Raw genomic sequence first — 25974 nt, 5'->3', positions numbered from 1 at the left:
TCTCTCTTTCGCTCTGGACTTAACAATCCTTTCCGTGCCTTCAATTTCTTTTCAGCTTTAACCGCTGGCCTTTCTCCTTCTTGCAACTCACTTCAGCGCACTAACTCTTTCACATTTCATTATATACAATTATATAGTGTCATCAGCTCTCACACACTAAAGCCAGCACATATACATTTTTATATACCCTCTTCACATCTCTATAAATGCTGTAGAACTTCTAAGCAGATAAGCGAAAGAAAGAAGGAAAGAAAGAGCTACAGCGTTCTTCGGTTATTTGTGTCAGCAGAGTCAGTCATACCTTGGTGTAACGGCCTGCCGTGACCATGTGCAGCAGCCTGGCACGCAACTCCCGCAAACTCCAGGCCCAAGCTGGTCCCACACTTAACATGTTGAGCCCACTACCCTTCGGCACAGCCAAATGTTTCTGCAGCTGCCCTTTTGTCCCCGCTCCTTGAGTAAACAAAGGACAGATACAAATTAATGACCTAAATTCATAGCGCGCAAGAGAGAGAGCGCGAGAGAAAGACAGAGCGAGAGTGTGAAGAGAAAGAGACAAGATGTCCCAACTGCACGTAAACTGTCCCCTCTTACCAGATGTTAAGGATTCGCATTCAAACATTTAAATTCAACGTTTTTTTTGACAAGCTTGCCAAATTACCAGGACACAATGGTGTTTATTTATTTACTTTTGGCAGAATTTTTTCTGAAAATGCGCATTATTTTGAGGGCATGTATCATTTTGACTTTGAAAATTAACGCAGCATTGGATGGGAAAATAGAAGGTGATACAATCAGTTCTTTCCAAACTGCACTTATGGAAAATAACTGGAAATAAATGGGGTAAATGACCACTAAATGATGGTCCTCTTGGTCAACCTGTGTTTTTTATTTCCTGCAAAATGCCCATCACATTCAATAAAAAAGCTGATCTAATAAGTAAACAAAGCCACTTATTAAACCTTGTTATCTTAAAATAACATGCATATTTCAATGCTGTATTGTTTGAAAGTGTAATTAAGGGAATCATGTGAAGTAACAGTGGCAGCACAAACAAACTCTGCCGGGAAGGGGACTGAAGGCAAAGCGTTTAAAAAACTGAGGATAATATTCATCTGACTGGAAGGAGGTGGTGGGGCGTCTGGGTGCGTGGGGGAGGTGGGGGGCTTACAGCACAGGGCCATCTGTGGCCGAAGCCTGTTGAGTAACGCTCGCTGACTTAAAAAGTGGTCAGTCTTTTGAGCATCTGCAAGGCCAGGTTTATCGAGCAGCCAGACAATAGATAAACCTGATTTATTTTGCAGGAAAAATGTACTTCAGGAGCCTTGGCAGCACACTCTGAGCACATATGTATGTGTGTATGCATGTGTGCACCTATGAGGGGGTAGGGGGAGGGGTTAGTCTTCATCAAGCTGCTGAACATTTTCCCAGGTCCAACCCACGGCTTTGCTGAAACACCATCCTGATATTAAAGCAGCAAATACACACAGGCCATGCACACACACGCACACACACTCGCACACATCCGGACAGTACCCAATCCACAGACCTCACGCACTGGAAAACATGTTCCCACCCACGCAAAATCTACAGTAAATAAGATTATTCAACTGAAGGCAAAAAAAAAGAAAGAAAAACCACTCTGCCTCGACAGCCTATAAATCGTGACTATCTCCAGCAGTTCCAAAGTTCATCAGCACTGAGAAAGAGAGGGAGAGAAAGAGAGAAAAATGGCACTTCTCAGGAATGAAGGTACTTATAATTTATTGCAGTTTGCACACAATTTAAAAATTTCACCAACAGCACACCAAAAAGTACAAAACTAAACAGCCTCATAATTTACTTCCCTTGAGAAAATGAAACATACTATGATTGTCAAAGCTAAATGCCTAAATCCATAAAAAGAACAATGTCAACATACCAAAAAATCTCAAAAGGGAAGCAAATACATGTGAAGTCAATCTGCTTCTTTTTCAAAAAGCGATTGTCCTTTTTCTTCTTTTTTTTTTTCTCTCAACAGATAGATATCGTTCGCTCTATTCTCTCTCGTCTCCTACGCACTATATTTTGTCGTTGTTCTTCTTCACGCTGGGCGTTTCCAAGTTTCAAGTAAACTAAAGGTTTGTCTATTTTATGGACATGCTTCATACGTCATTTCACAGCTTCATTGCTATTGAACAGAAGTGAAATAAAATACATCCAGTAAACTCGCCAGTTCCAGTTCTCCCCCTCTGAGCATCGATAGGCTGTTAACAGTAGTTTAAGGCGGTCAAGTACAATAGTAGAAGCCAGCAAATAAAAACAAACAACAAAAAAAACAAACAAAAAAGAAAGAAAAAATGTCTCAGAAAAACAAAACCCCACAGTTGATATTTTTTTTCTTTCACATTTTAGAGTGCAAAAGGTAAAAGTACCACTGTGCAAAAACGCCACGAGGAGCGTGCGCTGTTGGAAAGCTCAACCCTTTTCACTAGCTGTTGCACCAAGTCTATGCTGGGGAAGCTCAAGCCCCTGAGGACCAGAGAGGCACGCGAGCCCTCCCTCCCTCCCTCCCTCCCTCCTCTTTTCTCCTCCCCTCCCCACCTCCCTCCTGCCCACCGTCAGTTTGGAGCTCCGATGCCTCCTCACTCTGCAGTAGGCCCAGCGCTTCAGCACTGCGCTCAGCTCCATGACAACAGCGCTTTTCCAAATTTAGGTTTTCATTTGTGTTTGTTTTTTTTTCTGTTTTTGCCTTTTTCTAAATAATCTGACAAAAATGACTAGGTGAGCTTTTTCTTCAACTTTTTTCACCTTCGTTAAAAAAAATATGAAAACTGGATGTTAATTTATACAAAGCAAAGATTTTAAAAGAATTAAACGAAATCTGCATTTTCAAATCACATACACAATGTTGGAACAAAAAAGTCTTTCTACAGCACTGTAACCATTTTATTTTTCAATAATCCTAGAATTTATAGATCGTGTATTAAAGTAATAATGTCAATTAATTAAGAGTTAAAATTATAAAGGCATCTTTTCAGCATTAATCTAATTTTGTTAAGCTTTTAAAGGTGCAACCACACATGCCAAACATTTTCTCCTGTCAAAGAGGAAGGATTATGCTTCGAGTACAAAAACATATTCACACGCACGCACGCACACGCACACACACACACACACACGCACACACACACACACAGACACACACAGATTGGAGCTTTATGCTGTTTACCAACTCTTCAGCTTCTGCCACACACAGTAGATCTGATGAGCCCATCTTTACAGGAGCCGACACGTTATCACAGCAAACTGAATCTTCATGGCCACAGAATTCGAAGCAAGTGCCAATTGAGCAGATAAATAAATAAATTACAAACAAAAAAAAGCTGACACTTTTCAAATGCTAGATGCGAGTAAACAGGATACTGAGACAGCAGTTGGAGACCAGCAGCGTGTGAGGAGGTGCTAAGCAGGAACTACACTAGCTTTGGAAGGATGTGCAGAGAGGTTAAAGCCTCTGCTGACACCCTGCCCCATATCAAACTCCTGCGTTCTACTACGAGCCTGCCGCTAGATCCCTTGGGCACAGACACACTGCAACCTAACATCAGTGCATTTACGCCATCTTCACAGCCCAGCAGAACGTCTTAATAGGAGTCACCATGGACTCTCTAGTGAGAGGAGAAAAACAAACAAAAAAAACTACTGAGGAATCAAATGAGTTAATTAAAAATACACTCTCCAATGCAAAACAACAACAAAAATAAGAGTAAGTTAAATAAAATTCATGCAATTTCTACAGCTGTAATATTAAAGTATATATATATATTTTTTTTAAACAGACAGGTGCCCTGACTGTAATGAATCGGTCAATTACAGTGTACAGTAATACAGCAATTCACATCTTCTTAAATATACATGTTGGACGTCATGCAAAAAACAGATCCCATTTCAAAAAAAAAAAAAAAAAAAAAAAAAAAAAAAAAAAAAAACCAAAAAAACACAAACAAAAACTACAGAAATGTCTAGAAATGCACCAAACGTAAACCCAATCTCAGTAGAAAACAAGTGTTGAGCGTCTGCAACTAAATTTAAGATGAAAGAATCATCAGTTCCATCATCAAACAATACAAAAATGTGTAAATTGATATGAAAAAGGAGGCTGTACATTGCATGAGTGCCTGTTTTGTCTTCTATCAGTCAAGTTTCCCATCACAAGTCAAAAAATAAATGTACAAGAGCCTAAATAACACAAGCTTGGAGCTTTTTGAGCAAACATCCTCGCAGGATTCAAAGGACTAACTTGTTAACACGCCGTGTCTGTGTGCGGCCACACTCACACACCAGGTATGATATTTGCAAAATAAAGGTATAGTAGTGCACGATATATACACATACTCATAAATGAGCCTTATGTGTACAGGTAAATATAGGATCGTAGTACCCGTTTAGTGTATCAGTTTTGAACTTCCTCAGTGTATTACCTGAAATCTTCATATGGTTTTTTTTTATGGCATGGATGTTCAATGAAATCCAGGAGTGTATAGAAGTGTATGTATATACACTGTTAAATTCAGATTCACACATTTTGTGTCAGAGGCGACAGCCATAGCCAGCACCCATGTTTTATAAAAACGTAAAGAAAAAAAAAAACGAATAAAAAAAACCCACGACTAAATAAACCAGAAAATAAAAATCAGTAGTAACATTTTTTTTCATGTGCTAGTAAAGTGCAATTTAACAAGATAAGCAATGTACATAGAAGAAACATGACTGATGCAGACCTTCCCCACCATCTACCTATCCACCTCTTTCCTTACCTCTCTGCCCTACAATGTCGCTCTCTTTCTCTTTTTCTCTCCCTCTCTTTCTTAACTTAAAAAGCAGTTTGAAAAGGGTTGTCATTTTAGCTTTCATTTCCACAGTTCTTGAGAACTATCCTCCAGCGCCCAGTCTCTGACAGTGGGCAGGTTCAGCGTCTCACTCTTGACAGAGAGAGAGTTGACCAGTTCGCAGTGGAACTTCCGGATGTGCCGGTAAAGGTCCCCCGACTGCGTGAAGCGTCGCTCACACCACTTGCAGGCGTGTGGCTTCTCACGCGTGTGCACCACGGCATGCCGGCTCAGGTTGTGTGAGTACTGGAAGCTCTTACCGCACGTGGTGCACGTGTAGGGCTTCTCGCCCGAGTGGGTCCGCTCATGCCGCTTCAGCGTGTACATGCAGGAGAAGGTCTTGCCGCAGATGCTGCAGGTGGGCACGTTGACGTCGCCCGCCGGCTTGGAGCGCACACCCTCCTGCTCGCGGAAGTGCGTGCTGAGGTGGATCTGCAGGATGTGTGGGCTGGGGAAGACTTTGTTGCATAAGGGACACATGAAGATCTGAGCGTGTGGTGCACCCAACATGCTGGACACGTAGGGCAGCAGCGAGCTCTCCACACTTGCCGCTTCCTGCCCGCGGTCGCCTTCGCCGCCCAACGCCTCACTGTCGTCCTCAGCTGACTTGCTGTCCCGCTCCAGCTCGCCGGCCAGAGAGGCTTCGCGCAGGGCCGAGAGGTGCGCCTCCAGCCCCAGCCGCCGCTGCTGGACCGTGTGAACGCTGTGGGTACCGTTGGTGCTGGCGGGTTCCTTCAGGCCGCTGTGCTCCATCTCGTAATCGCCGCTCGCCAACTCATCATCATCCGAGCCTACATCCTTCTCCACCTTCACTTGCACCAGGGTGCTCTGCAGGCTGTCTGGGGTCACCGGGCCACAGAAGTAAGGGTTCCCGCCAGCCACGGCATCCCCAGGGGGGCCACTCAGGCCCGACTTCACCGACAGGTCCAGCACGCAGTCAGCGTCAGCCGACACCCTGCGGGAGGGCACGGAGCGGCGGGACAGAGAGCCCGTGGAGCTGCTGGGGCTGCCGGCGGGGGACTTGCCGGCATCGGGTCCACGTGGCTCCGCCTCCCTGGGGCTGGTGGCCGGAGAAGCAGTGCGCTCAGACGCCAGGCGCATCCACATGCTGCCCGGCTCTTGCAGGCAGTCCCTCTTGCCCTCCAGTTCCTCATCATCACTGTGCAGCAGGTCAGCAGTGGCCGGCCGGCCTGTGCTGCCGCCCTCCGAAAAGCTCTCCACCTTGTCCGAGCAGCTGGACGCATCCTCCTCTCGCTTGGTGCTGTCAGCCTCAGCCGTGGCCTTCTGCTTCAGCTTCTTCTTGCACACCTTGACGATGTCATACATATGGAGGTAGCTGGCGGCAGCCAGCACATCCTCCACGGGCAGAGATTTGAACTGGAGCTTCCCCTCATACATGAACTCGAGCAGAAGAGCGAAGGCCGGGGCAGTGACAATGTCACTGTTCAGATGAACAATGTCCCTTTTGTCCAGCTGGTCCTTGTAAAAGAGATGGAAGTACATGCTGCATGAAGCCAGCACCGCACGATGGGCTCGGAACTGGGCATCGCCAACCAGAACAGTGGAGTCACAAAGGAATCCCTGATGCCTCTGCTCGCTCAGACACTGTAGCAAATGTCTGCTGTGGTCTGGAAACTCCATGTTGTCTTCATAACCTGAAACAGACCGCAGATGTTAGAGAGGCCCGGCAGAACAACAATTGTTTTGTTTGCAGCCCTGTATGGAACTTCTCTTTTCCCACCAGTTCAGTCCTGCTCTCTCTCTCTCCCGCTCGCTCACTCTCTCCCCCAATGCACACAGACACACACTCACTGGCTCTCACACACTAATTCTCTCTCCCTCCCCTCCCTCCCTCCCTCCATCCCTGTGGGAACACTAAAAAAATGTTCACCACAGAGCCGACATAAAAGGATTACAAAGATTCAAGTTCAAACAAATAAAGTCACAATATCTGCTACCCCGAATTTTCTTTGCAATCCTCTGTCTGCTAAGTGTATCCAGCTGTGTGTGCTTCATATTTAGTTTCATTAGTTAGGCTTTACATATTTTACCTTCAAGTACAACTTTAAATGGATTAAGCTGAAAAACTGTCTCAACAAATAAAAAAAAGAAAAAAGAAAATTAATTCAAGATCTATGCTGATGTGCTGGGCTTGATGGCGTGCTGATAAAAGCTGAAGTCCCAATGCCACAGATGCCTGCACGCAAGTCACTTCCCTCTTTGTGCTCCTGGAGCAGTTATTTTTAATAACCCACTTTGGCCAGGACGGTGCGTTTAGGTAACAGGCTTACAGGTACACAAACAGCTCAACAGCACAGTCACACTGCAGCGGCACTCCTAAGAATCCTAAGTACCGTGATCTTTAAGGTTATGACAAGCAAGGTAGCAGAACATCAGCGCAACTTTGAGAAAAACAGAAGACGACCAGCCGCAAAGCCACACAGTTTAACTCAAAAACCTGTGAAAGATCAGCATAATGATGCTACAACTAATTAAAAATAGCAAGTAATTCAAAGAAGAATATAAAGAAAAATGTTAAATCACACCTGTTACCCGTGGAGACAGCTCCCGTCTCAAAAAATGCATGGGCACCATGTTCAACCAGCGCACTTAAATGAACTCATTTGAATCTTCATTTAAATCTGATTGGGATACCAAGCCAAACCCCCCCTTAAACAGTGCTCAGACCTTCGTTAATGAGGGGCTTACGGGGAGGGGGCAGACGTGGGACAACCAACCCCTAGCCAACCCCTCCTTCTTTTCTCTCCCCTCCCCAAATCTTTCGAGAAATGGAACATCCTCCCCAAAGAGGCAGCCCACAGCAGATTTACAATACAATCACTTTAAGTGCCCTGTAGTCTACATCAATCCTAATCCTTAAGATGGCTAAAAATAAAGATTGCAGGAACGTCGCAAGGTAGCAGCGATCAAATTAGGAGGCTCGGAGGACAGAGAGGGACAGAGAAGGAGGCTTATGAACATCTGATCCAGCTGACTGAGGCCATATGGCAGCTGCTGCCCAGATAAAGAGATTAAGACTAGGAGGAGTGCGATTACAGCTGTCTAGCCAATTCAGGCAGCTCAAATCTGCAAGTTCTAAATTAGTCACTACCAACAGAAAAAAAAGAGTTAAACTCACCAAGGGACAATTTAGTCATTTCACAACTTATCCAAGCAAATGATTTTTTTTTTTTACTTTTTAAAATGCATTTTGACACAGAGCACTGTATCACAGGTGAGAATTTAACCAAATGGAAAATATTCCCTATTTTAAAAACAAGTACTAAAAAAAAGTTTTTTCGTCCACTAAATTCCACAGAAATCAGCGCAAACAATGGCACAACTGTTACAGCTTGGCTACTGTTCACCATTCCCAGCAAAGCGAGTGAAACCAAAACCAACAAACAAACAGCTTAATGAAAAGCTCGCCTGGTAACCTCGTACTCACAACAAGAAGTGTCACTCGTCCTCAACCCGGTTACGCTACCCCGGCTTCACGTTCCACTCCTCTCAATTGATAACAGCCACAAAAGTGAAAAAAGGACTTAACTAAAGCCTAAAAGGCTCCCTATTCAGAGCACATGGCTGTTGCCCGAACACCCCCCCCCCCCCCCTCAAAGAGTATAGTACCTGCGGTACGCATCAACTTGATTAAGTCCACTGTTGTGGTAGCGTCTGCTGCTGTAGTTCCCTTTGCAGAATCAATGAAGGAGTAGTAGGAGGAAGAGCAAGACAGAGACAGAGAGAGAGGGAGGAAAGGAAAAAAAAAAATCAAACTGCGAGGGACAGATGCAAAGTGGAGGAGATGTTGGAGGGGAATGCGATGCCTCCTCCTGCACACAGATCCGCACACACACTAACTCCCAGTCTGTGCGGTAGAAGAAAAGACTGGGGGATGGCAGCCTGTCAGCTGCTCTGACATCATGTTCAGATGGAAATGCTACCTCCAGCTGTGCTCCTTTTAGTGCCATATGCTACTCCTCTACACTCTTGCCACCAGCCTCTCCTTTATACAACTTTGTTTCTCTTTCTCTCGCTTTAAAAAAAAAGGGGGGTAGTAAGGAACTGTTGAGAGGTGATTCTGTAGAAACCTGGCCAACTCTGCCCCCCCCTTCTTTACTTGTAATCTCCCAGCAAAGGAGAACTTTAGAAAATAGGTCTGTGTGAAAGCCGACACTTTTTTCTAACCTAGTTTCCTGCACAGAGAATTTAAATACCCTCAAGTTTTTTTCCTCTCTTTCTCTCTAGCTGCTCTCCTTCCAGTAACCATAAACAAAGGCCAGCACAGCGCATTTGCAACTGACAGATCCACGCAGCTGATATTGTTTTCGACTTCTTTATGGTTCACTGGCCACACCATTACTGTCATTCATTTTACTAACCCTTTGGACCACTGAAGGGGGGGGGGGGGACTAAAATAATGGACAATGGGGACAATCCTATAGACATCACGAGTAGGGCTTAAACAAAAAACACTTTGTTCCTTAAATGGTACTACTTAAGACTTAGCCCTGGTTATTTCTTTGTTATTAGTTTCACCTATGTCTACTATATCCTTCCTCAAACCATACAAGCAAAACGGTCTTTCTCTACTATCATACTACTCAAAGTGAGAAGAAAACGCTCAGCTACAAATTAGAAACATCTTTTGGCGTAGCGTTAGACTGCAAGCTTCCACATTTCACACATTTCTTGACACTGTTTGACACTAACCTCGTTTGCTGGCCGTTAAAAATAATCAGTAGCTAGTTATAGCATCTGTCCAGTCTAGAGGAAACGAATTAGGAGCATAAATATCAACTTCAGACGCAAACTCACCAATTTCAGAACTGAAAAAGCCTACTGCACTCTAATAAAGTACATTATCAATGATAGTAAAACAGGAAGAGCATTTTTCCCCAATACAGCTGGCGAGTGTAACCCAAGAGCCACGAAACACCCCACAGCTGCCTCATTCACACTTCAACAGCCTGCCCAAGTGAAACTTGTGTACACATCAAGCTTGTGCCCCACGAAGCCGAAGCTACGACCAGTGCTAAGTTAACCTAGCTACTTTTACTTCTCCCTGAAGTTAAAAAGACACAATTCAGCAGCAGTAAGTACCCTGAAGCAGCGAAAATTCAGAACTGTGTGGTTAGAGCAGCCCGAGAGTCGCTTATGTACTTATAGGCGAGAAACGGCGGCTGGGCTCTTCACTCCTACACAGCCTTCAGCGGTGTGGAGCAACACAGCCCAGCACAGCAGTGCCGAGCGTCTGTGTTTGTTTCTGCTGCTGACCCCGCGCAGAGGAAAGCTAGCTAGTGGCTAACAAAAAAAGTCACCGATCTACCTGCAGGGTTTCATTTCTGTAGCAGCAGGCCCCGTTTCAACGGTCAGTCGCGCGACGCAACGGTCGGTCTCGAGCAAGTGTTGTAGTTACGTGTGAAGTCAACAGCCGTTAAAAAGAAAAAAACAAAACAAAACGGCTCGTTACTTTTCCCACCACACCGATCCAGCCCCAGCTCAGCTCAGCTCAGCCCCCTAAACATCTCCTTAAAGAGCACCTCGCATTAAAGCCCACTTACAGACAACGAGGTCCAGCTCCTTCCCCGCTTCCTCGGTCAAATCTTCTCGAAAACAAAAAAAACAAACAAACTGCGTTGACTTTCAACGGCTCTCCATAACAGCCCGCCGTGGCAGAGAGACGCAGCGGCGGAGAGGGAGAGAGAGAGAGAGAGAGGGAGCGAGAGAGAGAGAGAGAAGAGCTGCGGCGGCAGCCAGATGTTTCCGAGCTGTTGCTACTCAACTCTCCAGCGAAGAGGAAGCGGTTGAGTGGCAGCGCGAAAGCCAATGGAAGAGGCGCTAAGGGCGGCGGAGGCAAATTGGAAGCAGCCGCTGAGGGGGAGAGAGGGAGGGATGAGTCTGCTCGGCGTAGGTTGACACCAGGCAACAGTGAGAAAGCAGAAAAAAAACAGAAAGGGCCGAACGGACTGGTTCCTAGAACAGACTGGCGCAGAGCACGGAGAGGGGGACCGCGCACTGATACCTGGGTACTGTAGTCAAAGCAGTGCCGAGAACAAGAACAAGAGCAGGTGCAGCGGCCAAGTTTACACTGATCCTGAAGAGCTGACTGGATGTGGGAGGGAAAGCCTAAATTAGCCCAGGAGCAGCGGAGAGGCTGAACAGGACCGTCTCAGCCTATGAAGTGAGAGGACATGTCCTCCAAGAAAGTAGGTGCATGAGCTTAATCGTTTATTTACTTCGTGAATGAACGTATCAACTAAAATTGCGTTATGTCGTGTAAGCTGCTTAGAATGGAGAGTGGGCGTGACAAAAATAGATAGATAGATAGATAGATAGATAGATAGATAGATAGATAGAAATTAATATGTTCCTAGTTTTGTTAATGTTCTTTTTCATTCTATTTTTTTACATTTTATAGTATTTTTCTTTTTTAATTTTTCACTTTTAATTTTTATTTTATTGTTCTCAATTTTGAATGTAATGCAATTATTTTCAAGTAACTATTTCCTTACCAGTGTCAACAAATATACTAAATAATTACATATTTTTAATAAATGTAGAGTTATTAGAGTTATTTTTACATGTTCCATATAAGCGTGGAAGGTAAGATTGATATGCTTCATATGTCTGAATAATTAATTAAATAGATTATTAGTATTATTATTATTATTATTATCATCTACTTGGGCCAATCAGAAATGTACTGTTCTCTTAATTTGTAAAGTGCACTTTTAAAATAAATTGTTGTTAGTTTTTATGTATAATTATGTATGTAAATAAAAGGTTTATTTTAGTAAAGTCCCTCCTCTTTCTCTCCTAACAGGCTGCTTTGGCCATAGGAACAAACAAATAAAACCCTTTTGCAAGCTAGACTAAATGGAAAAATGCATTATAGAAGAATGTCCATTACAAATTACAACGTGACTTCAGTTCTTTCATCTTCCCACAGCACAGAGGCCTCAGAGCCAGTGCAGTGTGACTAACTGTGGGGAACACATAATCAGGTGAGTGCAAAGGCCCCACAGATGCGTAACGCCAAGTGTAGTCAGGACCTGATGAATACAGTCACTTGTTCTCCGTAGTTGGCTGCTAAAGCCCAACCCGCCCCACATCGTCATGGCCCCTCATTCTGTGTGCCTCTTTCGCCCCAGTAAATTAATTGGCGTTACTAATACATTTCAAAACAAACCACTGTCCTCCCAGGTCTGGAATCTTGACCTAATAGCATTATTATTTAATGCGAAGAATGGCCTCCTCATTAAGCTGATGTGGTGAATGTGTCGGTGCGTGAGCCATTACATGTGGGGGACAGTTTAAAGCACACTGCATTCTTTCTATTGTTGCCGCCACTGCTCAACAATCTGGTCCTTGTTCTGTCAAGGAGTGTTGCGATTTATCGTCACTCAGCATCATTCATGTCTCTTCTCAATATGATTGCATGGGAAGGTGGTCTAAAATCAAGCTAATAGGCCCACTGTCTGTGACGTACAGGACAACATGGTTAATACACTAGAGCATTCATGTGCATGTACATACATTGGCACCATGGAACACTTTTCATTTATTCAGGCACCAGTCAGGAGGACAAGAGTTCTCGTGTTTGAAATGATGCAAACACAACCACACCAGGGGTCCCTTTTTAAAGAACACACCAAACATCCCTTCAAGTCCTGTTTTGTGTGGCAGAGAGAGATAGAAGAGGAATAGGAGAGAGAGACTTTCACCGATAACTTTTTTTTTTTGTTCTATGCCCCTGTACCACAACCAACAGGCCTTTTTGATCCCAAATGGGTTTTTTGTCTGGAGATTGTAGTCCCTTGAATATGGCTGTGCCATCAGCTCAGACAGCCTGATGTTTGAAATGATATTTCCTGCAATTCTCTCCATCTGTTCTAACTGAAGTGGAAGATGTGAAGGATTTGCCTCCTCTGCTGTTGAAAAGCAGTGTTCTGGAGTGCTATGAAGGACTATTAGAAGTCATTTTTATGGCGTCGTTACAGGAATAAAAAAAAAAGAAAAAGATAAACATTCTAAATGCTGATTTTTTTTTTCAACAGTAGCTATTGTGAGTGGCTTGGAGTGTCAGAATTGACAAGGTTAGTAGTAACTTTGCATGAAAGGTGGCTTCTGGAAGAGCACAGGCTAAAAACTTCAAAAGGTTGAACATTCAAACTCAGTGTTTTGCTGTTTTTCGAGTCAAAACTTTCTGCAAAATTTCTGCAAAATTCTATGTAGTTGCTCGGTTTAACATATTGGAAAAGAAAATACAAAATACAACACATGCCATAACTTTTGCACAGACTATATTTTATGTTTATATGTTATTCAGCACATAAACAATAACTAATTGAAATATGCTGTAGTTTACTCTCTGTACAGGATTTTTCTTAAAATCAAAAGAACATGTCATTAGATCAGGGGTGCCCAAACTTTTACATATGACTGTACAAGGAAAGTATTAGCTATTTAAATTCCCTACACAAGCAATTTTTTAATCAACTTTCCTTTAAAACTAACTTCATGTGTTCTTTTTTTTTAGAGAGGCTTGCTCCCATAAGAGAATACAACAGGCCAGAGTGTGCCTGAATTCCTTCCTCTAGAGGTCACTGTGGAATCCGTGTTTGTGAGTGCTATGTTCCTGATCCATGTAGCAGCTCCAGCAGCCTCTATAAACCCCCAACCTCGTATTAAACATTGCATACTCACCAGTATGTAGAAAAGAACCATATTAACATACAGAATAAGCATGGAAATCCAGCAGCGGCACAGCATGCTTAAGCATTCCTCCCCAATTGCTGGGATTCTCCTTCTAATTATGCTAATACATGTTGCTTGGAGGTAAGAATTTCACGGCAGTGTCTGCCATTAGACAGGATTAGGCAGATGTTGATACACTGGCCTTTTTGATGGGATTAATCTTGCTTCAGAGCACAGAGCATTCAGTGAGAGAGAAACAGAGAGAGAATGTCCAGTAGCACAGCTGTACCGGCGCTCTCTGCATAGCAGACACTGAATCCTCAATACGACGACGGACAGCAAGATGATACTCAGCCCAGATTCCGTAACCAGTCCTGAATCAGCTAGTTTTCAGAATGAAACTGCATGGTATTGCTTTAGCCACTTCTCAGAGCTTTACCCTTAAGATTTTGCTGACATTTTACTCCAGGAAGTAACAAAGGAAGGCGCTGTACTTCACACCCAAGGGTTCACTGTGTCTGGCAGTATCCGGACAGGGACCTTCTGCTTTGAAGGCCATAAACAAAGCTGTTATAGGAGCTCCAAATCCAGTTAACACTGAGTTCATTGATTAGAAAACGTACATGTCCGCAAGGTTTATCACAGGGAGTTGTGCTGTGAAATTGGCTTGTCATCTTCCTGCATAAGAAAAATTTTGATTTTTAGCTACAAAGCTCTATTCAAACAGCTAAACATGCTACATTTAGTCCCACCTCACAGTCAGAACAAATGAAAGATGCATTGGACATGATTGAATGGTTCTGAATTTACCATTCTGTTCGTACTATAATGCATATTTTATCTTTAGGCAAGACACTACAGGCAGAATTGACTGTTTTTACTGACATCTATAGCATGTCTTGTCTGAAATGTAAATTCCACTATTTTATTCAAAATCTTTACATAATTAAGTTGTTGACATTTAAAAAAGAGTGTTTTGAATTGAAATGGTGCCTTGCAGAGAAAATCATTGTCTCAGATTTCTTTACAGTGGCAGTGTTAGGAACCAGGGGTCCTGATGCCTACAACACAATGTGACCATTGAACAAACATGTGTCCTTTGAGTTTTTGTACATGATGATGACAATGGTAAGACAGTGTTAAAACTGAAAAAATATGTTTTCTTTGGGTACTATTTGCCTTATAAAGCCATACACACACACACACACACACACACACACACACACACACACACACACACACACACACACACACAAATACATATACATATGATTTAGGCCAAACCCTAATTTCAGAACTACTTTAAAACAATGAAACTAGCACATCAGGGAGCATATATGTAAAAAATGTATGTAATAACTTTCTGTGAGGAAGCTTTCAGAGGCAATGAGCACATCAGACATCTGGTTCCTATCACCCTAACTGTGAACAATTAAAACATTTTTAAAATCATGGCATTTCCCCTTTAAATTAAACTATAATCATTAAAATGTCAAAACTTAACAGAAATATATTTGTTTCAGTGTCTTTAATCATTTCACATCCACTATCCGTCTAACTGATTAGACATATTTTGCAAATTAAGCAACTTTAATAATAATAAAGACTTAAGTCCTCTGTCACTTAGCACAACTAATTCAGGTCATATGTAGCTAAAAGGTTTAGATTTAGATTTAAAACTAAAATATCCAAATTTGCAAATTTGTCACAACATTGACACAAATGGAGCATGTTTAGTAAATTTCACTGGGTAATGCAGTTCTGAAGTACCTGCATTCAATGAATTTTACACATTCATCCCTAACCCTATTCTTTAAGATACTACAGAAGGATTTCATTATTAATTGCTCATAATTAGCTGAATTTATTTTAAATTTTCACTACTAAATGACCTGAAAATCATCAGTCATATGTTGTGTAAAGTCCTTTCTCTGAATCTCATTTACATATTTAATATTTAATCACGTAAATATTATATATTTAAGTATGTGTGTGTGTGTGTGTGTGTGTGTGTGTTTCTTCAATAAAAAGTGTGTAAGAATGTCAGCAATCAACTGTCAAATATTCATAGTAAAAGCTATAAGAAAAAACCTACACACATCAAGGGTTCTTTAGTAAAGTGAATTGTTCTATTTAGGTCCATGAATTCCTTATAGACCCACATGCTTAATTGGTTCTTTGCATGATGAACGCTTCCATATAGAACCATATACAACGCATTCTCCATCAATCTGAAGAACCATTTCACCATGCAACGAGTTATTTAAGCCTGAAACAGTTCTTTATAGGAGCGATGGTTCTAAATAGAGCCACTGTGTTCATTAAAAAGTGTAGTTACCTGCAGGGTCTCACTTTTGATCAATTTAAAATACTTAAAATAACCTGGTAGGCAATGCTATATTTATTTTTATTGGTTACATTTGTTTTATTTGTTCTAGACACTTTATATTTTATACATTTTTGTTTTAAGCTTGTTCTTAACATTAAGTTAAATCTGCTGTTTTTTAATTTTTTTTTTCTTTATGTTTGTGTTGGATTGTGTGTGTTATTGTATGACTTGCACTGGAAATGAGACCTTGGTCTCAGTTGGCTACCCACCCCCACACCGTGTTCTGTATAAATAAATAAATACATGATTGATTGAAGGTGTGGTGATCTATTTCAGGTCTGATTCGAGAGCTCTCAGTGTTTATCCACCTATAATCATGTAGCTCACTGTAACAGCTGTACACCATGGCTAAACATCCCAAATTCAGAAAGCAAATTGCTAAATTACTGAAAATGGAACTTTTCAAATAAATGTAATTTTAAGATCTATACCTAAAAGCTAGAACCCACTATTTCTAAAGCCTTTCTCTACTGTACCTACTTTAGGGTGCTAGTTTTTGAATCAACATAGAAACCCAGTAACAACCCTGCTGTTAAATGAGCACCAGCTGTGTGAAAGCAGTCTCCAGTGCGCGCTTTGCAAATGCACCCAACCACCAATGTGTACCATAGTGGTAATTTAAGACTGTTGATTTGACTGTGAAGCAATAGTTTAAGCATAATGTGGAGATTATGCTGTTAGACTTATCACTACAATAAAGGAACGTGCTAATAGATGCAGAGTGACACCCATCTAATCAAGATGTGAAAATAGCTGAGATGAATGTTGCAATGACATGTTTGGTAGCAATAGCAGGAAATGTTTCGCTCCCTTTATCATTAATGCTAGGTAGTTGTAAAAATACCCCCTGAAGTGCATTAGAGAACACGATAAATACAATTAATGACAGATAGTTACAGCATCAGCATAAAAGCATGGTGGTTAATTGAATGTGATTAAAGAAGAAGCACAAAACCTAAAACAGAACTAGACGCAGTGGCAATAAGGAAGGCATCACCCTTTACGCCACACGTATCTCCACATCTAACGCTGTCAGGTAACAACAGAGCGAGCCATGCACCCAGGGGAACTGGGTATGGGGGATTGGCGGGGGTGGAAAGAGAGGAACCCCTCTCATCAGCTGGCCGATCGCACGCTCTCTGAAGGAGAGCGAGGGATTGTTTATCTGGAGCCCAGCCTCCCTCATCATCTCTGGGGACCCAGCAGCAGCAGTGAGCCTGCTGCACGCAGCACTCCCACAATTATTATAGCTCATAACAATTAGCATTTAATTAAGCACCCAGCCATATGGAGGAATTTGCTTTTAACCGCTGAAAACATGCTGATGAATTAAGGGTAACACTTTATGATGAACACCACAGCTGGAAGAACATGACTGTGTGAGTGAGGATGTGAGTGTGTGTGTGTGTGTGTGTGTGTGTGTGTGTGTGTGTGTGTGTGTCTGTGTGTGTGTGTGTGTGTGTGTGTGTGTGTGTGCGTGTCTGTGTGTGTGTGTGTGTGTGTGTGTGTGTGTGTGTGTGTGTGTGTGTGTGTGTGTGTGTGTAAATATTACTCCACAAGTAGGCTAGCTTGGAAATTAGCACTCACTCATTCATTAACAGTATTAAGCAGGCCATAGCCTACATTTTCACTGGCATTTATCTTGTCCCTTGAAGTACACCTAAGATGCTTGGGTGGGTTTATATACCAAACCCTGTCATGATTCATTTTTACATGACCATTATCAGCTCTTCATCTCTTTGAATTAAATTTACTTGTTACTGTACCTTTAAGACAGATGTATGCAAATGATCCCTTTCCTATTGGCTTTGAATTGTGCTTCATTCAAAGTGGAACAGTCCATAAACACTCAAACACAATTTAACCCACTGCAGCACTCAATAAAAATAATGCATGGCCACGACTTAGTAAGGCATGGGCACAAGATCCTAAATTGGGGCCATGGCTTAATTATCTCACTATCTCGTTCCCATGTCTTACTAACTTGTGGCCACAAGTTAATTACCTCATTTTACTCAGCTTTACTAAGTTGTGGCTATGTATTAGGATCTTGTTCCCACATGTTAATAAAGAGTGGCCACGCCTTACTTTTAATTTATATGGGATGTCACCAGCAGAGCTCTGTACATTTGTGTTATCAGTCACATTAAGAATGTTGCTTTTTAGCAGAGGAAGCAAATGATACTACAGGGATATTGAGAATATAAAGCTATTATTATATAAATCAAATTAAATATAAAGCTATTATTATTAAATTCTATTCTAAATTCTAAATTATATTATATTATTATTATTATTATTCTGCTCTTTACTGTTATAAGTGTTTGACTTCTAATATTTGTGTAGATATATTTTTCCTTCTTTGAAAAAAAAGCCATGTGACTCCTCCTCAAGTTTCATACAATATGGTTCTTTATCACAGCTTGAGTGTCTAAACCTGGCTTAATAAGGAAAGTTAGTATCCATTTTCCTATGATAACTTAATCACCGTTCCATCGGTAAAGTTTGTAAAGCTGGAACTTAAGTCAGGAACCCTGTCTCTATGGAACTTACATGAATGGCGAAAATCACTGTTACCTTGTGGTAAACAAATATGAATAATGCTACAAACATGCTACAAGTAAGTTAATGATTCTGCACATTGCATGAAAGTTAATCATCTAAAATATTTTAACACTATTACATATTAACACCAGCAAGTAAAACTGTAGACTGGTACTGCCCAAACAATTTATCTACCACATTTAAATTAGCTAACAGTGGTTTGGCTCAACCCTTTAACACTGAAGATATAAGGAGTGCTGGCGTGCTTGTAGCTTGAATGTAGCATCATTTGTTTTTTAAACTGTTAAATGAGCTTATAATTCTAGAGGATCCAGCGCCACGCTGGGAAAAAAGTGCACAGGGCAAAACGTATCAGCTTTTTTCAGCATTTTTGTTTAGCACAGGAAAGGATAGCATAAAAATGCCAATCACTTCCTCATACACTGTTAGAAATAAAGATACAGTGCAGGTATATTTTCCGTTGATCAAGGTACAAACAATGTAAGTGTTCCCTCAAAGATACAACAGTGGTTTAAAGGTCCAACTGTGAACCTTATGAAAGTTTCTCCCAGTGGAAAAGCACATTTATACACATTTTCATAATGTAATGTTTTAAAACAGAAAAGTAAAATAAAAAGCCTGGAGACGAGACGTGGTGTGTGGAGCCAGTACAATTTAGGAAATATAATTTCAGTGGATTATGGTACAGTTATGTTCCCTGACTAAAAGTACTGAGATGTACCTTTGAGGGTGCCACCCCAGTGACTAGAGGGGTACAGCCCCAGTGACAGTTTCATGCCTTTTTTTCTGAGAGTGTAGAGGCACGTTGCTTAGACCCAGAGTTTCTAATATGGGCATGATGCAGACTAAAGAATGGCTCATGACCCCAGAGGTCGATTGGTAGATATATGTAAATACGTTGTTTTTAAAGAACACAGTGAGTTCAGAACAGGCTGTTTTTTCAGTTTAGTTTCCATATATAGTCTGTGTGGAGATGGGAGTGAATGGTATGTTTTCAAACTTTAAACCTGTCAATAGTCAATTTTAATACACGCTTATACAACCTAAAAATAGCGCAGCCAGTTTGCACTGAAGTCCCTGTAGTGATTGAATAATCTTAGTATGTAATAAGCCTGGATTTTCAGGGGTTAACAAGCTTTCCATACTACATCAAACTCTTTTACTAAAAAAAGGAAAAGTTTCCCACAACATGGGCCCTTTAAGTACTCATCCATAACTGAATCAAAGACACAGAAAGCATGCCAGAAAGCAACCTCTTCCCTTCCATCAGTTGATTCTTTTCCAAGGCACCGGACTCCTTTCGGATAACACCATGGACTTTATCATATTTGTCAGTGTAAAGACATAGTAGATGTTCACAAAAGCCTTTTCACTGAGTATTGGGGGGTTTGGGAGATGACTTGTTTGAATAAGATGGATATTCCTGCCAGCCTAGATTCCCGGATGATGGATGGAAGCACACAAAAGGAGGAAATAGCACTCATAAACCCAGGCCTGACGTGACTGTGTTTTGTTTTTTGTTGGGTCCGGAGGAGGCTTTGCCCAAGATATGTTTACCCATTTCTAAGCAAGGAAGAGACTCATTTCATTTGAGAGAAAAAAGCATTTTTTACTGTTCTTTGGAACAGTGCCATAGAGGAACCACTTTTGGTTCCCTGAAGAACATTTCAATTGTGAGTTTTTGAAAGAGTCATACATAGAAAGGATCTTTAGGGAACCAAAATTGCTTCTTTTGTGTGGAAAGCTTCTTTTCAGTGGAATGCTGATTATGGTAAAATAGTGGTCTGATAAGGATTTTTGAGGACTATTTGAGGACTATTTGAGGACTATTTGAGGACTATCACAACACCGTGCATGTATCTCTCCCTATTGAAACCAATTAAAAAAACTACATTTTGAACCAAAAGATTAAAAAATATATATTGTAAAACATTGTCTCTGGCATTAGGCAGCATATTTATAACAATTTCATGTAGTAACTTTCCACAAGGCAGCTTGTAGAGGCATCAAATCCTAGAGATGTCTCCAGTCAAACTGTTCTCAATGACTCTGTTTCCATCTTAATTTAATCTTCCACGATTAAGTGATGCAGAAATTTTGAATAATCGGTGGTATTCCCCTGTATGAGTGCATACACTGCTTCCAGGCTTCCTATATGTGTCTCCCCTGTTCACAACAGCCAAGAACAATAGTGCCTCCTGTAAATAATTCATGGACCGTCCGTCTCACTTTCACCCTCTTAATGGGCAGTGGAACATCTGTTCAGCCCTGCTGCGCTGTGCATGCCTCCAGAGGTACAGCATCTGGCTGGGAGGGGGAGGGGCCGTTCTCCAGGGTGTGAGCATCAGGGGAAAGTGCTGTGTGTTTAACTTGTTTATCTACACATGGTGAGGATCAGGCTCATAAAAAGAGAAAACAGCAGCTTTGTTTTGGATTCACAATGCCTTACACATCTGTCAATCAAGCAAGTCCCGTCATTGCAGTAGTAGAGAGATTCTACCCATTGCAAGGCCCTTTTGGTGTTGCTGATGTCACTGTCTGACTTGCTAGTCTTATGTAACAGCACAAAAATAAATCTTTAGTGCTGTTTGTTGTGTTACTCTATCAAAACAGTTGTCTCTTATTTATGTGTTGTAGTTTCATGACAATGATTCATTCTTTGATTCGTTTGTTCTCTAACTCTCTGTGAATCTTTGCTTTCTGAAGGATAAATGAAGACACTTGTATATGCATGGTTTGTGCCATCAACGCAGCTCCTTAAATTGCTTGTTAAAGCCCAGACATGCAGCATAATTCATCAGCAAAAGAGAAATGCAATATCGTAGCTTTGAGGAGAAAATTTGACCATCAGGAGACTGTCTCACTGTTGTTCATCAATGAGTCAGAGCCACAGGACAGCAGGCTACTGTCCACTCGCTGGCCTTGTCTCAATCATCTCCGGCACCACAGAACAGGAGCAGCTTGCGTTCCTGTCATCATCCCTCCTCGTTCCCTGGTCTTCAATCCCTCGCTCTGTCCCAGAGACATGGCTGGAGATCGCACACCCCACCCCGCTCGTTCCCCCGGCTCCACTGCGGCCTGCGGCGGGATGTTTTCATAGGCTAGGTGGAGCACAGATGCGGCAGCAGCCCTCGCATTGCTGGAGGAAGAGATGGCTGACTACCTTTTGGCTTGGAGGCACCATTAACCAATTTGCCTTCCAGATGTCCATCAGTGAGCAGTGGCCAGCTTCGTGCCAATCAGAGCCGCCCAGACTCTATACATCTGGCCAAGCCTTCTCCCACACACAATCTGCTATTTTTTTGTTTTGTTTTCTACTATTCCTGCAGACAGTATCGAGCTGTGAATTTCAGGCCACAGAAAATATTGCATTTAGCGTAATGTATGAGGAGAAATATAACATTTCAAACTAACATTTACGCTTGTCTTCCCTTTATGCAAAACAGATACGCTCCTCAAATAAGATACTACAAAGGGTTCTATGAGCGATGCTGCAGAAGAACCACTTATGGATCCATGTTTTTAAAAAGACACTTGTGAGCGTGAAAAACTATCCATACCAGTTTAAAGGTTCCACATTATGTGGCAGATCTCAAACCTTAAAAAAGGTTCTTCACACTCACTATGTTCTCCAAAATACTATCTATTGAAAGGTTCTTTAAGGAACCCATGGCTCCACAGAATTGTGCAAAGAACCCTTTTCAACACCCTCTTAAAAATAAAAGCTCCTAAAAAAAGTTTTTTTGTAGAACCTCCACTTAATGTAAAAGCCCTATAACCATTAAATGTTCTACTCAGAATCATTTAGGAACGTTTATTTTTGAGTGTGTCACACAGCAGTGCCAAAAACGGTTCTTTGCACAACCAATTGTAGAACCAATTGGTTCCTAAAAGAACCTTTCATTGGATGGTTATTTAGAGAACATAGTGAGTGCGAAGAACATTCCATACTGATTCATGGGTTCCAAAACTTTAACTTTAATAAGGTTCTTCAAACTCACTTTGTTCTCTAAATAACCATCCATTAAAAGGTTCTTCACGGAACCAATGGTTCTGCAGAAGTGCACAAAAGGCACTGCTTTAAGAAACACTCTCTAAAATAAAAGTTCCTAAATGAGTCTTTGCTAGGATTTACGATTCTGGGTAAAACATTTAATTGTTGTAGAACCTTTACATGACCCTACATATGTGTAGGGTCATTAAACTTTACAAAGGTTCTTCACACTCACAGATCTCAGTTAGAAACATGGTTCTTTAAAGAACCATCGACTGAAAAATTCTTGAGGGAGCTAAAATTGACATTGCCCAAAGAACCATTTTTTGGTACTGCTTTTTTGGTACGTGCTCTCTTAAAAATAATGGTTCTGAAATGGTTCTTGGTTTGGACACACAATTCTTGGTAGAACCTTTACATTATGTGGAGAGTCTCTAAACCTTAAAACCTTTGGCACTATATTTTTTAGGAGATTATGTCCTGCTGAAAGATAGACTCATAAAAATAAGGATTCATAAATTATTCTTAGCTTGAACATAGAATTCTGGGCAGAACCTTTAATTGTTATAAAACCTTTACATCATGTAGATCCGTTTAAAATTTCCTTAGTTAACCAAAAGTGGTTCTTCTATATCTCTCTGAAGAGCTCTTTATTTTTAAGAGTGTTACAAGATAAAATACTTAAACATAAACTTTATGATGTCCGAAAGTAAAGTTCAAGTGTTCCAGAGTAGCATTGTGTCTAGTACAGTATACAGGCTCACTGTAAAATGTACATAGAAATACCTGGTTATATAAACACTACAAAAAACAAAACAGAAACTCCTCAAGGAACAAACAAATGCTGAATCTTTCATTTTTCCATTTTTCCCATAGTCCTGCTGATTGATGACGCCTGTGCTGACGGCGTATGTATGTACCACAAGCGCAACCTCTGCCGGTGCGAACATTTGAGGCACCAATTCCCAAGAATACCTAACCTGTGCCAGCTGTTGGAGACAAGCTACCTGTGCCAACGGCGGCAGGCGCTGCCCACTGCATCATCTGTTCCAGCGTTTCCATCTGTGGCATTTGTACCAGTCCTCCTCTCTCTGCATCTGGACGCTCCAAAGAAAGCTTTCCAATAGCGCCGGCTGCCAACTGGGCCAGATGTTCGAGCTGTAAGCCCCGGGCTAAATCAATGTAGCTCTTCACTCATTATTCCGGCCCTGATGAATTGCAAGTGCCCGTTTTTTTTTTTTACTCTCCTCCAGCTCCCTCCTCGACAAACCATCCATCAGTGAGAGACTTGAGGAGCTGCGGTGCTGGGGATGTCTAAGGAGGGCCTTGCAGATGTGTCTTTTAAGGCTTTTTGGCAGATGACAGGGGAGCCTCTTGAAAGCTGTGTTTCTTGCTACACTTATTGCTGTGAATTCCAACAAAAGACAAGGCAGCGAGGAGGCCTATTTATGCTTATGAACAAAACTTTTATTATAAGTGGAATGTCTTGCCTGAAAATCCCTTCAGTGAGTGTATACTCAATGTACATGAGGCTGGTTTGGCTGAAAAAATGCAGTGACATAATTAAACCTGCCACATAACATTTGACAAAACTGTTTCATAAACATGTCTTGGCTGATGTGATCTTATATTACTTAACAAAATCTGTCATGACAGCAAATGACATCTGTCATGACATTTTTGGCATGCTTATATTATATATAACAGTATGTAATTCTAATACAGTGTTTATATAATGCAGGTGTATGTATGTATGTATGTATATATATATATATATATATATATATATAAAGCATCAGTGCTCAAGCAGTTTGAATCCAATTAAGAGACTGTATGTCAGATATTCTTGCCACTTTGGACAGATTCACATTTTCTGGCCACTAACCTGAGGCACAGTGCTGTAGTACATTAGCTGGGAAAACATAGTCAGAATAACAGAGGGCCACGATTTAAGGTTGTTTTGCTATGCTTTCCCCCAGGGATGTATTTACTGTGGCCTGACAACACTGGCCTTGTTGATCCAGATGGTGATAGAATCGGGCAGTCTGCACATCCTCTCACAACCTGCTCCCACACAGCAGTGAATATCCACTGCCCAGCCCAACTCATATCTACTGTCCAGTCAAACCCATGTCATCTTTCTAACATAGCCAGTGTTTCCATTCTATGCATCCAGTATCCACTTCCCAAATACAATCAATGGCTAAAGTGCCTATGCAGGGAACAGTTGTGACAGATACACAGCATCTAACTGAAATGAATCACTGAACTCGGCCCGCATTTAAATAAATAAAAATATTAGGCTTAATGATGCAGCACAATCCAGTTGCCAGAACTGAATCTGTTCTTTTTAACATCTCATGAATTAAGACGCCTGTATGCCTCTACAGTCTCTTTGGCCTGAATACAGTCAGTGCCATGGCAACCTGTACAACTAAGAGGAATCATTCCTTATGTACAGCCTACAGACTGCATCTTAAGGTATTGGCATTTTCTCCTCAATATCATGGAAACGATGCTCTTGGTCAAATTACATGCTTTGTTGATTTTGTAAATTAAAATAAGTACACATTCTGTATATATTTATTTGCTGAAATTAACACATTCGCAAAAAATGAAACATAAAATGTGGCTTGTGCAAAAGTTACTGTGAAAAAGAAGTGAAGAATTGTTCACTTCTTTTGAATTAGAAAATCAACAAAACATGTCATTTGGCCAGTATTTCTACATTTGACCTTTCAGTTCGATGCTTCTCAGTTAGATTTTTCTTCCTTTACCACTTATTTAAATTATTTAACCTCTTATAATCTAAGAAACTGTGTATCCACACTTTCATTCCTCTCTATTATACCTCTATATGGCTGTTGTCAGAAGAAAATCTCATATCTCATATATTTCTTTACACATATCATAAGAAATAAGATATTTCTAACACCTCCTATCCATAACATCAAACACTCAATATATGTGATGCAAATAGCATAAAAGTTCTACACTGTGTTAGTATGTGTTTGAACCAGCTGGGGAGAGAGGCTTACCTGTGATCCACTTTGCTTTTTGCATATTTTTCGATATGTTTTAATTAATCAAATAAACAGTAATTTTGCATTACAATGTGAAGAAGTGTGTTCCCTGTAGAGCATGTGTACGTATCCTTGTACAGGAAGGGTCAAAGCAGGCTCTTCTTCCCGAGGAGGCTGAGGTCCTTTAACATCTGTAGGAAGCTCCTGCAGATGTTCTATCAGACCATGGTTGCCAGCTGTCTTTTTTACATTGTGGTGTGCTGGGGAGGAAGCATAAAAAAGAGAGACGAGATGCGACTGGACAAGCCGGTCAGGCGAGCGGGGTCAGTGGTCGGTGCGGAACTGGTCTCTGTGGTCAAGGTGGCTGAGAGAAGGACATTACACAAACTGCTCTCCATTATGTAGGATGATGGCCACCCACTGCACATCATC

The 25974-nt window shown here is 41.4% G+C and overlaps 1 protein-coding gene and 1 long non-coding RNA gene across 5 annotated transcripts; one reads left to right on the top strand and one right to left on the bottom strand.

Annotated features, from left to right (window-relative positions):
- Positions 1 to 2633: 2633 nt before the first annotated feature.
- On the bottom strand, positions 2634 to 10729 carry zbtb18 (zinc finger and BTB domain containing 18). Of its 4 annotated transcripts, XM_017690546.2 has the most exons (3): positions 10436 to 10729; positions 8502 to 8562; positions 2644 to 6526 (listed from the first exon to the last, which is right to left on the bottom strand). In XM_017690546.2, exons 2-3 carry the CDS (start codon positions 8512 to 8514, stop codon positions 4893 to 4895), a joined length of 1647 nt encoding a protein of 548 aa, XP_017546035.1. In that variant the 5' UTR covers positions 8515 to 8562; positions 10436 to 10729; the 3' UTR covers positions 2644 to 4892. The 4 variants fall into 4 exon arrangements, with proteins under 4 accessions (XP_017546037.1, XP_017546033.1, XP_017546035.1 ...); XM_017690548.2 differs by lacking the exon at positions 10436 to 10729 and having other exon boundaries at positions 2634 to 6526; positions 8502 to 9189; XM_017690544.2 differs by lacking the exons at positions 8502 to 8562; positions 10436 to 10729 and adding an exon at positions 7418 to 7573 and having other exon boundaries at positions 2634 to 6526.
- Positions 10730 to 10776: 47 nt separating this feature from the next.
- Positions 10777 to 25630, top strand: LOC108422041. The gene is made up of 3 exons (XR_001857540.2): positions 10777 to 11080; positions 11824 to 11878; positions 23396 to 25630. It is a non-coding gene; the product is annotated as an uncharacterized LOC108422041 (long non-coding RNA).
- The last annotated feature ends 344 nt before the right edge of the window (positions 25631 to 25974 follow it).

Source organism: Pygocentrus nattereri, chromosome 5, assembly GCF_015220715.1.
Source record: "Pygocentrus nattereri isolate fPygNat1 chromosome 5, fPygNat1.pri, whole genome shotgun sequence".
In the NCBI taxonomy this organism is placed as follows: domain Eukaryota; kingdom Metazoa; phylum Chordata; class Actinopteri; order Characiformes; family Serrasalmidae; genus Pygocentrus; species Pygocentrus nattereri.
This window is presented reverse-complemented; position numbering and strand designations above follow the sequence as displayed.